The 13,341-nt window shown below is 38.3% G+C and overlaps 1 protein-coding gene across 9 annotated transcripts in view; it reads left to right on the plus strand.

The window, feature by feature from the left end:
- AGTPBP1 (ATP/GTP binding carboxypeptidase 1) overlaps positions 1 to 13,341 on the plus strand; it is a 75,403-nt gene that overhangs the window by 49,148 nt on the left and 12,914 nt on the right. For 7 of the 9 annotated variants that reach the window (XM_044445792.1, XM_044445793.1, XM_044445795.1 and 4 more), the window contains 5 exons: positions 2,149 to 2,855; positions 3,577 to 3,615; positions 8,703 to 8,786; positions 11,173 to 11,259; positions 11,345 to 11,493. In XM_044445792.1, the coding sequence (XP_044301727.1) occupies positions 2,149 to 2,855; positions 3,577 to 3,615; positions 8,703 to 8,786; positions 11,173 to 11,259; positions 11,345 to 11,493 (1,066 nt within the window). The remainder of the gene's footprint in view (positions 1 to 2,148; positions 2,856 to 3,576; positions 3,616 to 8,702; positions 8,787 to 11,172; positions 11,260 to 11,344; positions 11,494 to 13,341) is intronic. The other 2 variants (XM_044445796.1, XM_044445797.1) reach the window with 2 other exon arrangements.

The following is a 13,341-nucleotide window of genomic DNA, read 5'->3' on the forward strand; positions in this document are numbered from 1 at the left end:
TCCTGTTTTGCCCAGTCTCACATCTTGATGGACATTCCTCCTAAATGAATTTCTTAGCATCCTTAGTATCAACAGTCCAAAGCCCTTGCTGTCAGAGATACTGATAACAAGTTTTTGTCAAGACTAGTTTCTTTCTTCTCAGCATGGCTAAGATTACATGTTTTTTATTATTTATTTATCAGCTTTATAATCCACTATAACAAACTCAAAGCAACTTACATCATTCTCTTCCTCCTGCTCTCAGTCTTATCCCCACAACAACAACCTTGTGAGGTTTATTGAGCTGATAGTCTGTGACTAGCCCAAAGTCACACAGTTGGTTCCATGGCTGAGTGGGGATTAGAACCCAGATCACCTGAGTCTCAGTCACTACACTGGCTGCTCATCATTTTTATATTATACTATAATATTGTAATATTAGTATCTATTAATTTTTAAACATCTTAAATCATCTTGAAGGACAGAAGTGAAAATAGCAGTTGCTCTTATTGATAAGAAGAGCGGAAAGAATAGAAGGAGGAGTCAAGTTCTGATAAGATTGTTGGTTTGAAGGCTCATAATCCATTTGAGGCTGACAGGTCTGGCTCTGTTTGGTACCTGGATGGGAAACCATCTGGGATCCACTATTTCCACCTTAAGTTCCATGATGGAAGAAAGACAGGATATAAATGTCCTCAATAAATAAAAACTCTTAACTCCTAATGATACCAGAATGATCAAGGGGTTGCAACATTATCCCTATAAATAACAGAACCCAGAACCAAGGTTTTTAATTGTAGAAAAAAGGTGTGAAAAGGGGCAATATGACAGGATTTATACTATATGTACTATACTATATGTATGAAGAGACAGTTTATTTCCCCCTATCATAACATTAGAACTTAAATTCAGCCATTCAAGTTGATTGGTAGTCAGGACAGAAAAAAGAATTCACTTCCGCAAGATGTGGTAAATCATTTAAAAAAGATAAATTAATGGAAATCTATCAGTGCTTATTAAGTATATTAACCAAAAGAAAGGCTCATGTATTTCTGCCTACTTTTAATCACTTAATGTAGCAGTATGTCCCATTACTTTGCCTGAAACCATGAAGGACCAAATTCAACCAGTGGGCAGGCACCTTTGTACAGCATACAGTGGAAGAAAAATGCATTTGCACTGAGTTATTCTCCTTTCCTTGAGTGCAAGGTACTCAACATTAGCTTTTGTAGTTGGAGATACAACAGGAAGGTGTGAACACTAACAATAACCAAGAATGGGTGCTGGAGAGTTTTTATGGAATGTGGTATAGCCTGGGTAGAGCCGGTGTGGCCTGCTGAGCTCATAGGTCTGAGTTGAGCAGCCTGGAAGTCCACATTTGGCCCACAGTTAGAAGGTACGCCATTGGTATCTGATTTAGTAATCTAGGAAGCAACTATCAGAAACAGGATGCTAGTCTGGGGATAAACATTGACTTGATCCAGCAAGATTTTTCTTTTGAACTGGCTTCCTGTAGATTTCTGCATCAATATGCAAGTTACCTCCATTCTTATTGTTTCATATTTTGTGCTTGTTTTTGCAAATAAGCTCGCCTGCAATTGACTTAGTTTTGTCTGCATTTTACTCTACTTTTTGGTATGTTGTTGCTTATGCCTGTGGGACTGCAGGTGGCGCAGTGGTTTAAACCGCTGTGCTGCTGGGCTGGTTGATCGAAAGGTCGCCGGTTCAAATCTGCACAACGGGGTGAGCTCCTGTACTCTGTCCCAGGTCCTGCCAACCTTGCAGTTCAAAAGCATGCAAATGCAAGTAGATGAAAATGTACCACTTTGGTGGGCATGTAACAGCGTTCCATGCATTTCAGTGTTTAGTCATGCCACATGACCACGAAGACTGCGGACAAACGCTGGCTCCCTCGGCTAGGAAACAGAGATGAACACCGCCCCGTAGAGCCAGACATGACTGGACTTAATGTCAAGGAGAAACCTTTACCTTTACCTATGCCTGTAACAGTTTCTCTTTTCTGATTCATTAAAGCTCCACTACTCTTTAAAATTTAAGAATGTAAGCCCTCAGTGCAGGAATTGTATTATTTTGTTTTATCTCGGTTGCTTGCACATCAAGTATCTAAATGTTCCTAACTGTTTTTATTCCTCTCTTTTTAATGCTAAGGAATATGACCTAGTTTCCAAGGAGCCAAAGCCTTTCTCTACCAGTGTTGCCCTCGGAGGTCCCATTGTTGTTCCTACTGCTGGAGAGGAGCAGTCTCAGGCAAATGATGCAGCAGAAATGCCTGTGAAAGATAATCATCCTCTACAAACAGAGGATTGTAATAAAAGACCAATCTTTTTGGGTCTGGTACAGACTGATAGTAACATTGACAATAACTTACAGCATCAGAGTGATCACATAAAGTTGCTTTCATCATGTCAGTGCCTAAACCATGAAATAGTCAATGACTTTGACAGAATTTCTTTGCAAAATACTCCAAGAAATGAACAGTCTTACACTGCAAGGGCTGTGACCAAAAAAGAATGTAAAGCTAGCCAAAGTGAAATTACCTGTAACAAACCTTTTCAGCATGTTTCATCCTGTGGAAGTGTTTTGTTTGAGGGACGCTCTGTCCAGCTGGGAAAGCTGTGCTGTTCTGGACCAGATCCTGAAGAAGAGGATGTTTCCTGCTCAATTTCTGTGGGAGAGCAAGTCATTGTTGATGTGCCTGATGCATTACAACTGCATGATCCAGACCTTTATATTGAGGTAGTGAAAATGACAAAGTCTGTTCCTGAATATTCAGAAGTGGCATATCCTGACTATTTTGGGCACATTCCACCTCCATTTAAAGAACCCATTCTTGAAAGACCCTATGGTGTGCAGAGGTGAGTTTCTCTCTTTTTCAAACATGTTTCATGATAATCCAAAGCCATAACTTGTTGTATTAAAAGCTTGCAATAAAACTAAACACACACACCCACACACACACACACTTAATTGGATCCAAAGGGATCCTTTGTGAATGGAAAGAACTTGGGTCCAGTAGAGATGCTGCAACTGAAAATGGTATTTTCCTCTAAAGATTCGCATTTTGTCCCAACCCTTTTGAGCAGGTCTTGAAAAGGCTACAAAGGAAGGGAGATCCAAGACCTGAGTGCACATCTTTGAGTAGAAGCTACTCAAGGAACTTTGAATCCAAAGTGCAAAATTTTGTCAGCAAAGAAGAATGTCTTTGGTTATTGTCATTAGGTAATAAGTGAAAATAGTTTTTGGATACAGAATGCAGTATTCTCTTAAGCGTTTTGCATTTTATATGGTTATATAATGTAACCATTGCATAAGGAATGTTATTAAGAATTAGAGTTTTCTGATTTATTAGGGAGTTTATTGCATGAAATACACAAAACAAGGGAGATATTATCATAGGATTCCATTAGCCTTGTTTCAGTGTGGGATTCTAATTTGTTTTATACAGGTATTGTACAGATGTCTGAAATTATAAATGTAAATTGCTTTCAGTTTGAAAGTGCTATATTAATGCTAAAAATAATAGTTGTATGATTATGTATTTTATATTCTCAAATGTTATTCCTTTTCTTCCACAAGGAAGAAGAGAATGGCTGCCAGTCACATGCGAACTCTGATGTATGTGAAAGAAATATTGGATATTTCTCCTTCATAACATCGGGGTCTCTTGAACTCCCTTTTTGAGAATAGTTGGCAGTGAATGGGTGTGTGCAGTTTCCTTGAACCTTGCCCAAATTGATAGGGCAGAAAATTCAACCAGTTACTAATGGTATCTGATTGATACCCTTTTTCTCCATCAAAAATCCTTTTCTTCTTTTCATAATATAAAAATACATGGAATTGGTTTAGTTTATAATGTGAAATGCCACTGAAGTTTATGCTATGGCAGTACCAATAATCAACCCAGAGTCCCATCATGGTATGCAGGTAGAGCAGGGGTCTCAAACTCGCAGCCCACGGGCCATTGCTGGGACAGGCAGGGCATGGGGGAGGGGGCCCTGCGGCCTTCAAAGCGCCGGTGGCGCCCAGGCCGGCTGTGGGATGAGCGGCTCACCACCACCGTGGTGGTGGAATACTTGATGCGGCCCAGCCTCACCCAGCCTCTACTTCCAGCGGCCCCCAGGTAAGTTGAGTTTGAGACCCCTGAAGTAGAGTAATAATCAGTAATAACTGAAAGTGACACACTGACTGTTTGATTTTAACAAAATACTTGGGTTACCAAAACTCTAGCTCCAGCTTTCTATTGTTAATAGTACACCCAATACAAATGTCTTCTTTATGCTGTCATTTTTTGTTGAGCATTTAAAATGAGAACTTGGCTACAACAAAGGTTACATTATTGTGAAACTAGGCATCACCCCAGATCATGGGTCCTCAAACTACGGCCCGCGGGATGGATCTGGCCCACCATGCCCATTTATCTGGCCCGCGCCACCTGCGCACGTGCGGGAGGTGGTGGCTTGCTTATTCGGAGATGGTTTTGTACTTGTTGGGAGATCTTCCAGCAAGTTCAAAACCATCTCTCAACGAGCAAGCCACCACTGCTGCCTGCCTCCCCCGTGCACATGTGCTTGCCACTGCCTTACAGCGCAGGATGGAGGCGGTGACTTGCTTGCTCGGAGATGGTTTTGGACTCGTTGGGGGATCTCCCAACAAGCAAGCCGCCACCGCGCATGCCCAACGCCACCTCGCACGCACCCGGCAACGCATCACTGGCCTGCGCGCCCAGCTCCCCCCCCCACCAGCCCACGTGTGTAGCCGCCGCCTTTCAACTGACCCCCTATTGAAAAAGTTTGAGGACCCCTGCCCCAGATTATTACCAGTAGAAAAGTGTTTGAATTACAGTAAAGTCAGGCTTTATTGGTTAGTGGGAGGACTGCTTTTCCATGTGTCATAGATACATTTTGTGTCTGACTTCCCTTCCTACTTTTTTGGCACCTTCCTACATTTGTTTCCAGAAAACTTGACTTATATTATAAATCTTAGATTGCTGGGAAATGATGAGACATACATAATGAAAGATCTGGGTTGCCTCACATGACGTATTTAGTGATTAGTGTAAGATTCAAAGACATTACAGGAATATTTAAAATCTTTTATAGTAATGGCTATAAAATTGACTATCTGAAATCACAAATAAAGCCTAAATATGGAGAGATGTTTAGGATCCAGATTAATATTATTTTTCAGGCCTTGTCAGTCAATCAAAATTTATTGAATAAATCTTCAGACCATTTCAAACCCAGTAAACACATATTGAAAACAGACAGAAGCTACATAATCCTTAAGATAAAATGCTAACACGTGAATGTATAAAATTGAGGTAATAATAATTGCCTTATGTTAGTCTGACTTAGTGAGAAAAAAGTAAGGTAATTTCTGAAAACAAAATTTATTATTGTTGGAGAGAGTTAAAGCATCTGAAAAGCTGGTCCATTAAAAAGTCACTTTTCCTGCTTTGTTTCTGAAACTATTGTAATATGAATAATCTTGAATGTTACAATTATAAAGATGCAGAAAAAATTGTAATGCACTTTTGTTTAGTTATAAGTGAAGGATGATTCTAAGCCAGTTTTAATAGGTAAAGTGCCAAGCAAACGAAACATATCTAGAACAATTTTAGATTTTTCTGGTTAATTTTGCAATTCTAAATATCAGGCTTTTCTTAAGAAATGAGTTCACAAAAACCTAATTAGGCTTGACAGAGTATTTTTTTCCTTGGCTGTGTCCTAAAATTTAAGGGGTTGTTCCATGTGGCTCCTCTTAGGGGGTTTGAGAGTATCAGAGAAGCCAAGAACATGAGGCCAAATTCTCTCACTAGGTTGGTCTTCAATAGTGTCATCCAAGGAGGAATAGGCAAAGCTGAGACACCAGACCAAGATGCATCCACCAGCTTCAGGAGTAATGGTCACATTAACAAAAGAGAATGGATATCTCTAATTGTGATGGCTGTGGAGAAGCTCCTTAAGGGCAGCTACCAGGCAGCAGTAGTAATTGATGGTAACACTGGTGAAGGATCTTACACAAACATCAGCAAGTGACACTCAAGCTAACTCTGTTTAGTAGCACACAGAAAGTGGTAATTATAATCCACTTTGGAATAAACCTTCCTTGTCACCCCTATGGTGAAATAATCCAAACTGAAACAAAAGATAGTTGCAGAAGATGAGGCTCACAGGTTGGAAGGCACTCAGTCAGTTACTGGGGAAGAGCAATGACAAGTACGAATAGCAGTATCACTAATGATGCAACCACGTCAAAGCTAAAAGCAAGTTGAGTGACTGATGTGCACACAGGTGAAAGGAAATGGAATATGTGAAGTATGAAACAAGGGAAACTGGAAGCCATTAAGCAAAATATGGAATGTGTAAATGTTTCAGCACACAGTGTGAATGAACTGAAGTAGACTAAACTGGGATATTTTCAGTCAGACACACAAAAGTGTTTATACAAAGAAATGACAAACTCAGAAGAAACTGATTGGCTTTAATACTGAGGCAAGTTGTAGCACAAGCAGTATGGGGTTTTAATGCAAAATCCAACTGAATCGTATCCTTCAGAGGCTGTGGGAAATTTATCAGCATGACCATCACAAACATCTCCAATAACAATGTTGAAGCAGAAGAATTGAAAACTTTTATGAAGGCATGAAGAGGAAATTGATAACACACCAAAACAAGACATACTGATCATCATAAGTGACTGGAATACAAAAGTAGAGAGCATGCAGAATCCACTGTTGTGGGAGAATTTGGCCTAGGGATCAGAACCAAAGTAGAAGAATGATTCATTGAATTTTGTTAAGCCAACAATCTGCTTATTGCAAATATGTACTTAATGCAAGTAATCAGATGACTATACACATGGACATTACTGTACAGCCAAGATAGAAATTAAACAGACTATGTAATTAGAATTAGGAGATGGAGAAGCTGTGTTCGTGCTGCCAAAACAAGACCAGGAACAGATTATGGTAGTGACCCAGGAACTATTAATATAAAAAATCAGAGTAAAGCTGAAAAAGATCACTAGCAAAAGCATAGTGCCAAAATACAACCTAATTCACAATCCAGTAGAATTTAAAGTCCACATAAAGATCAGGTTTGCATTTCCGAACATAACTGATCATGATTCATTGACTGAAACCAGAAACATTATTAGGGAAGAATGCAAAAAGACAATTCCTGAGGCAAAAAGAAAGAAAAAGCCTAGATGGATGGCAGAAAAAACACTATTGCAAAGGGCAGATGAGAAGCAAAACGTGAGAGAAAAATAGATTCAAGAATCCTGGATGCAGCTTTTCAGCAAAACTTTTACTTTTCATGTAAAGATAAAAAGAGATATTACAATGGCTAATGCAAAGCAAAAGAAAAAGAAAATCAAAAGAGGAAAAACCAGGAGACCGCTTCCAGAGGATCCAAGAGATCAAAGGGAATTCAGATCTAAATTAGGAATGCTGAAGACCAAGAGGGGAACATGCTATCTGAGCTTTCCCTAGAAGCAGGAATGATAAGACTGATGTTGTCATACTTCAGACATATCATGAGAAGGCAAGACCCTGGAGAAGACAATTATGTTAGGGAAAGTCAAAGGCAGAAGATGAAAAGGAAGACCAAATATGAAATGGATTAAATCTGTAAAGAAAGCCACAGCCTTGAACATAGGAGAGCTGAATGGAGCTATCATAGACAAGACATTTTGGAGGGCTTTCATTCATAGCATTGCCGTAACTCAAAGACAACTTGATGGCGCATAACAACAAGAACAGTTCTTGTCAGAATTAATGTGAGAAACATCCTTGGATAAATATACTTCTTGAAATAAGTATAAATTAATGACTTAATTTATACTGTTTTATATTATTTATGTTTGTGAGCTGCCCCAAGGCTTCGGCTAATGGGACAGCATAGAAATTCCCTAAATAAATTAACAATTAATAAATAATAAATAAATAAGAGTCAATTTCCCCATCCCCAATTATAGAAATCCTTTGGGTTGGATTTCTATTCACTATAGTGGTTTTTGTTTGTTTGTTTTATTAGTGTATATGCTATGAATAGTTTCCTATTTTCCTCTTGGATAAATCTGATAAATCTGATTTCCAGCCCTTTCAACTTTTGTGGGAAATTATTTTAATTCTGTGGTGCTTCTGTGGCATTTGGTTCTGTGTGCCCACAAGACACTGATGGCCAATTCAGGGCTTATTTGTGTAAAAAATTGTACTCATCTTGTACACACACACAGTCATATGTATTATGCTCAGCCATCTAGTTCAGCAGTTCCTATAGCTTGTATAGATGGTGAAAAAAAACATATTTCTTTTTTATTTATAACCTCATGTTTGATTAGAGATTTTCCAGAGGTGAGAAGCTCGCACACTAACCCAATCACTGCATAGTAAAGTCTCTGAAACTTTTAAACTTTTATCTACAGTTGTAATTGCATGAATTGCTAATGTAACTTAATTATTCCCAAATCTTAACTAGATTTAATTACTAATACTAGTTGAAAAAAATACTTGATTTCTAATGTAAACTAGGCAGACGGAAAGGAAAATATCCCTCTGACAAGGAAACCAGTTATTGGATGTTGAAGCCTTAGTGCCTAGTGGATTCTTTTTTACCGTATAGTTTTAAAAGGTGGCAATACACCTTTCTAGTTAACAGTTGTGAAACATAACATCAAAATTATCTTTGTTTTTATAGGACAAAAATTGCCCAAGATATTGAAAGACTGATTCATCCTAATGATATCATAGACAGAGTTGTTTATGACCTTGATAATCTCAAGTAGGTTTCACAACAAAACTCTCTATTTTACCTCTTTCCTCTCTCATTTTTGTTATTTTAAATTATTTTGTACTTCAGATAAGTAAGAAAAAAACAAGTGATGTTATAGCTTGTTGGTTTTCTAGACTGTTTGCACCATAGACAAATCCTTTCTGGCTAGAGGAGGTTATAGATGGAATAATTAATATCTGCTTAAAATAATCTGTTGTAATTGTTTTGCATTGTATTGGGAATTAAAAAACTAATATTTGCTTTCTTAATGGCTAAAATCAGTTGATTAGATTCAATGCCAAGCTATCCTTTTATGTAGATATAATTGTTATTTTAATTACAAAACCTCCAGATTATTTATATTTAGGGATCTCTTTCTGTTTTGACATCTTTGCGTGCCTACAATGAACCCTTATGTGTTGCAGAATATTTTGAATGGTGTCTTGACACCAGGTGATCTCATGGCTGCACAATTCAGGAAAAGATCTGTAGTACTGATCAAGATAAATTCTTTTAACAGATACCTCCATTACTGATCTCATTTATGATCAGGAAACATTCTAAGATATTCCACCTTGGAAATTAAAAAACAGTATTCTGGCTAAAAGAATAGTTTATCTAGAAAATTAAGGGAACAGTCCTGTGACTGCTAAAAAGTGTCTGAGGGGTCGTGGGATAGTTTGGGTTTCCAAATCCCAGGTCAGAGACTGTACATTGATGTCAGACCTGGATATCAGAGTTCCACCCACTCTCCCCTGCCCCCTCACAATCAGCAAGGAAAGAACTGCAGTACTGTGGTACCTTGGCTCACGAACTTAATCCATTCCAGGACTCTGGTTGCAACCCAAATTGGTCATGACCCAAGACAAATTTTCCCGTAAGGTTCAGTGTAAATAAGGTTAATCCATTCTGTAACCATTTTTTTTAATCACAAAAATTTGAAACAAAGTGACAAAGAACAGCAAAGATCTCCCCCCCGCCCCCGCCCAGCACGACCATGATTGTGCCTGTCTTCCCTGCACGACCGCAGCCATAGACTGGCACGATTGGGGTTGTGCTAAGGCAGGGAAGATGGGCATGATCGTGGCCATCTCCCCCCTGAGCATGACTGCTGTCGCGCCCATGCAGGGAGGACAGGCGCAATCATGGTCGTCACCCAATGCAGAGTTCGCAACTTGTGGCAAAATTTTTCTGAAGTTTTTGTTCGCAACCCGATTTGTGAGCCAAGGTACCACTTCAGTTCCTCTCAAGATCAAGAAAGCAACTTGAAAGAGCTTCAGCTGTTGGGCAGAAAGAAATTAAATACATAAAATAAAAAAAACTTTTGAGAGGGCTAAAAGTGAGCCATCCAGAGATTCAGAGTGATGGATGGCCTAAAAATATCCCGAATGAATGAATGGAGATTCAGGGACGGGAAGGAGAAGACACGAGAGGCCAAGGTATGAGGCATCATGCTGCCATTCCTGCTTCCTTGGTCCCCTCTGAGATGCTCCAGGTAAACAGGCAAGAATGCAGGCTGGGAGGACAGGAAGGAAAAGATAACCTCCTGTGCTTCTTCCATGCTATGCTGCATGTGTGTAAGCTTTCAAGTTCAGCGGTCTCAGCTGTCCTAAGACGCTGTTAAGGATGGGGTAGAAATGCTGCAAACAAACAAGACAGACAGACAGACAGACAGAGGTTGATCGGCATCATGATAGGATTGCGCCCTACAAACTTAATATACATTTAATATCAACATGTTGGGCAAATATGCCAAATATTTCTTCTGTCTGTCTAGGTCTGATTTGATTATTTGTATTCTTACATCATAAATTATATGTTTACGCAAATAACTTTTAAAACATCTTAATATTGGCTATTCTGACTGGAGTTATAAGAGTTGCAGGCCGCAAGTCACTATTTCTGATTTAACATAAATGAAGAGTGAATTAGTCAAATACAGGCTAGGAAAAAAATGAGGAAAAATCAGGAACGAAAAGGAAAATGTTACTCTTCATTCTGTATGGCAGCTGAACATTGATTGCATAGATACTTGAACTGTATTGAAATAAATTACTATAAAGCAACTCTACTGATAGGCAACACAGAAGACTTCTGCCTATTCTGTCTTATTCATTACATCATAATCAAAACACATTATGTTCAGGAATGTTGAGTGTGAACAAAGAGAACTGTTGTGATCTTCTGTATAATCTGAAGCAATTTAATAATTATTATAAGACTGATGTTTATAGGTGATATTTTAAATCGGGGTAAATTGCATTATTTTTTCTCTTCCTTCTCACCATCCTTGCTTATATATATTCAAAACATTGACGGTCTGGTATAAAATTTGAATTTAACTATTTCTAAAAGTAATTTTCTTTCCATGTTATTTTATTTTACTTTTTTAAAGTTACCTTGTGCCAGATGAAGCTGATGTCTTGAAGTTTAACTCCAAATTTGAATCTGGAAATTTACGCAAAGTTATTCAGATCAGAAAGTAAGATGTATTACCATTATTTTATTTTAACATTGCCCTGAATTTGCTCTTAAAATTAAGACTTTCTTGTTTCTCCTTTTTTTAGAAATGAGTATGATCTCATTCTGAACTCTGATATAAACAGCAATCATTATCACCAATGGTTTTACTTTGAAGTCAGTGGAATGCGGACAGGCATTGCTTATCGATTTAATATAATCAACTGTGAAAAGACAAATAGTCAGTTTAATTATGGTACGACCTGCTTTTTTTCTGTTAAGACGTACGAGGAGGTATATACTTGTACAAATCCTTCAAAGTGCTTTTTGCTCTAACTGAAAGGAAAAGCTATTTCGGGTGTTTTCATATCTCATCCCATAGAAAATTCACAGTCATAGCTCAACCCTAATCAGGCCTTTTGGCCCTTTTAAAAATCTGTTGCTTTCTCTGGGTCTTTCTTAACTACAGCTTTCTGGAATCCCACCCTTTAATTGTCTCCAAGCCCACAAAGATAGAATAAATAAGATAACTAGAGGTAAAACTCTTAACTTTTTATCTTTAGTTTCTTGTATGAAAACAGGACATTTCTTTCAAAGTATGGAAACTAATGACCACCATTATGGTCATTATGCACAGTATGCCATATACAAAACAAGGAGTATCAGTTTTGAGTTTGGGCCTACCACTAAAACTGATTACTATATATAAAATGCACTATACATGGATGTATAACAGATCACAGCAGATGCAAATGCATATAGTGAACCTTCGCAATAATAAAATCATTTATTATTTTAATAATAAAAATTATTAAATCCTAATAAAAAAGCTTATTAGGATGGAACCAGTATTGCATAGGTTTCTAAACAACAGGCAGGAACAAGATGGACAACCAAGCATGGAAACTTATTGATTACATTCTGTATCATGGTAGTCCAACATGCGGGTGACATGCAGCCCCCAAGGCCTTGATCTGCGGCCCTCTTGCCACTCAGAGCCCCCTCTCCCCATTCCCCTCCTCAACTGAATCATAGCAGTGGCTTAGGCATGATTTGTCACAAGCTTTACTGAGGCCACTGTCCCCATTGCTCAGCCCCTGGGTTCTGTGTTAAAATCCTCATGCAGCCCTTAAGGTATGAAAAGTTGGACCACCTTGTTATGTACCATGTTTCCCAGTTCTTCATACCACAGTTTAAAGGATGTGGAACTAGTCCTGGGTACTTGTGTCTTTCTTCTCTTCCCTCACACATTTAGCTTGATGGTGTATACTTCCAGATTTGATCAAACCAGTTTACCAATGCATCCAAACTGGCAAATTGGTTTAAGCAAGCACTCTAAACAAGGAATGGAAACTACGATTTGATCCTGTTTTGCAATGCTACTTTGATACTCTTATTCAAACCATAGTGTGCTGGTACGGATGTAATAAGCTAAGTGCATAAGAGAAAGCAGAAAGTGCAGACTTGTTCCTAGTCTTGCAAACCATCTGTGTTATCCTGTTCAGTCCTAATTGTACTTTATTCCCATGGTTTTGAAGGATCAGAAATAGGACATCTAAATATATCTTTGAGCAGTATCCAACAGGGTGCGGATTCTCATCTGCCTCACTGATTCCTTTCAGCAAGTGCTCTGCCCACTCTGCAGGTGGAATAGATATTTAGCACTTCTTGGAAACTGTGAAAATATTCATTTCTGGAGTGAAACAGGTCAGCAGAGAGCTTCGCTATCCTGCCCTGATCTAGAAATGATTATTTTTACTTGTTCTCTAGGAAGCATAAAATCTCACTTACTGAAGTGTTGAGCCCCATGTGTGCAACAGAATTGGCAGGGCATAAGCACTTCATCAACTACCAGCTCATGAAATACCAATGGATAGCAAACATTGCAAAAGAATATTGAAATGCTGAATTATTATACAATATGTTAATATTGTCAACAGTCATAATAATATCCAGGCGTAGCTAATTATTTATCATGGTATATTCAGAAAGCAGAATGATCATTCTGTTAAAATAAATTATATAGTATTTTCTTGAATTAAAAATAATTCCTCTCTAATAGTATACTAGTGTACTAGGAATATTCCTTGCTGAATATGTGCAA

This window comes from Varanus komodoensis, unplaced genomic scaffold, assembly GCF_004798865.1.
Source record: "Varanus komodoensis strain SLA01 unplaced genomic scaffold, ASM479886v1 scaffold5, whole genome shotgun sequence".
Lineage (NCBI taxonomy): Eukaryota > Metazoa > Chordata > Lepidosauria > Squamata > Varanidae > Varanus > Varanus komodoensis.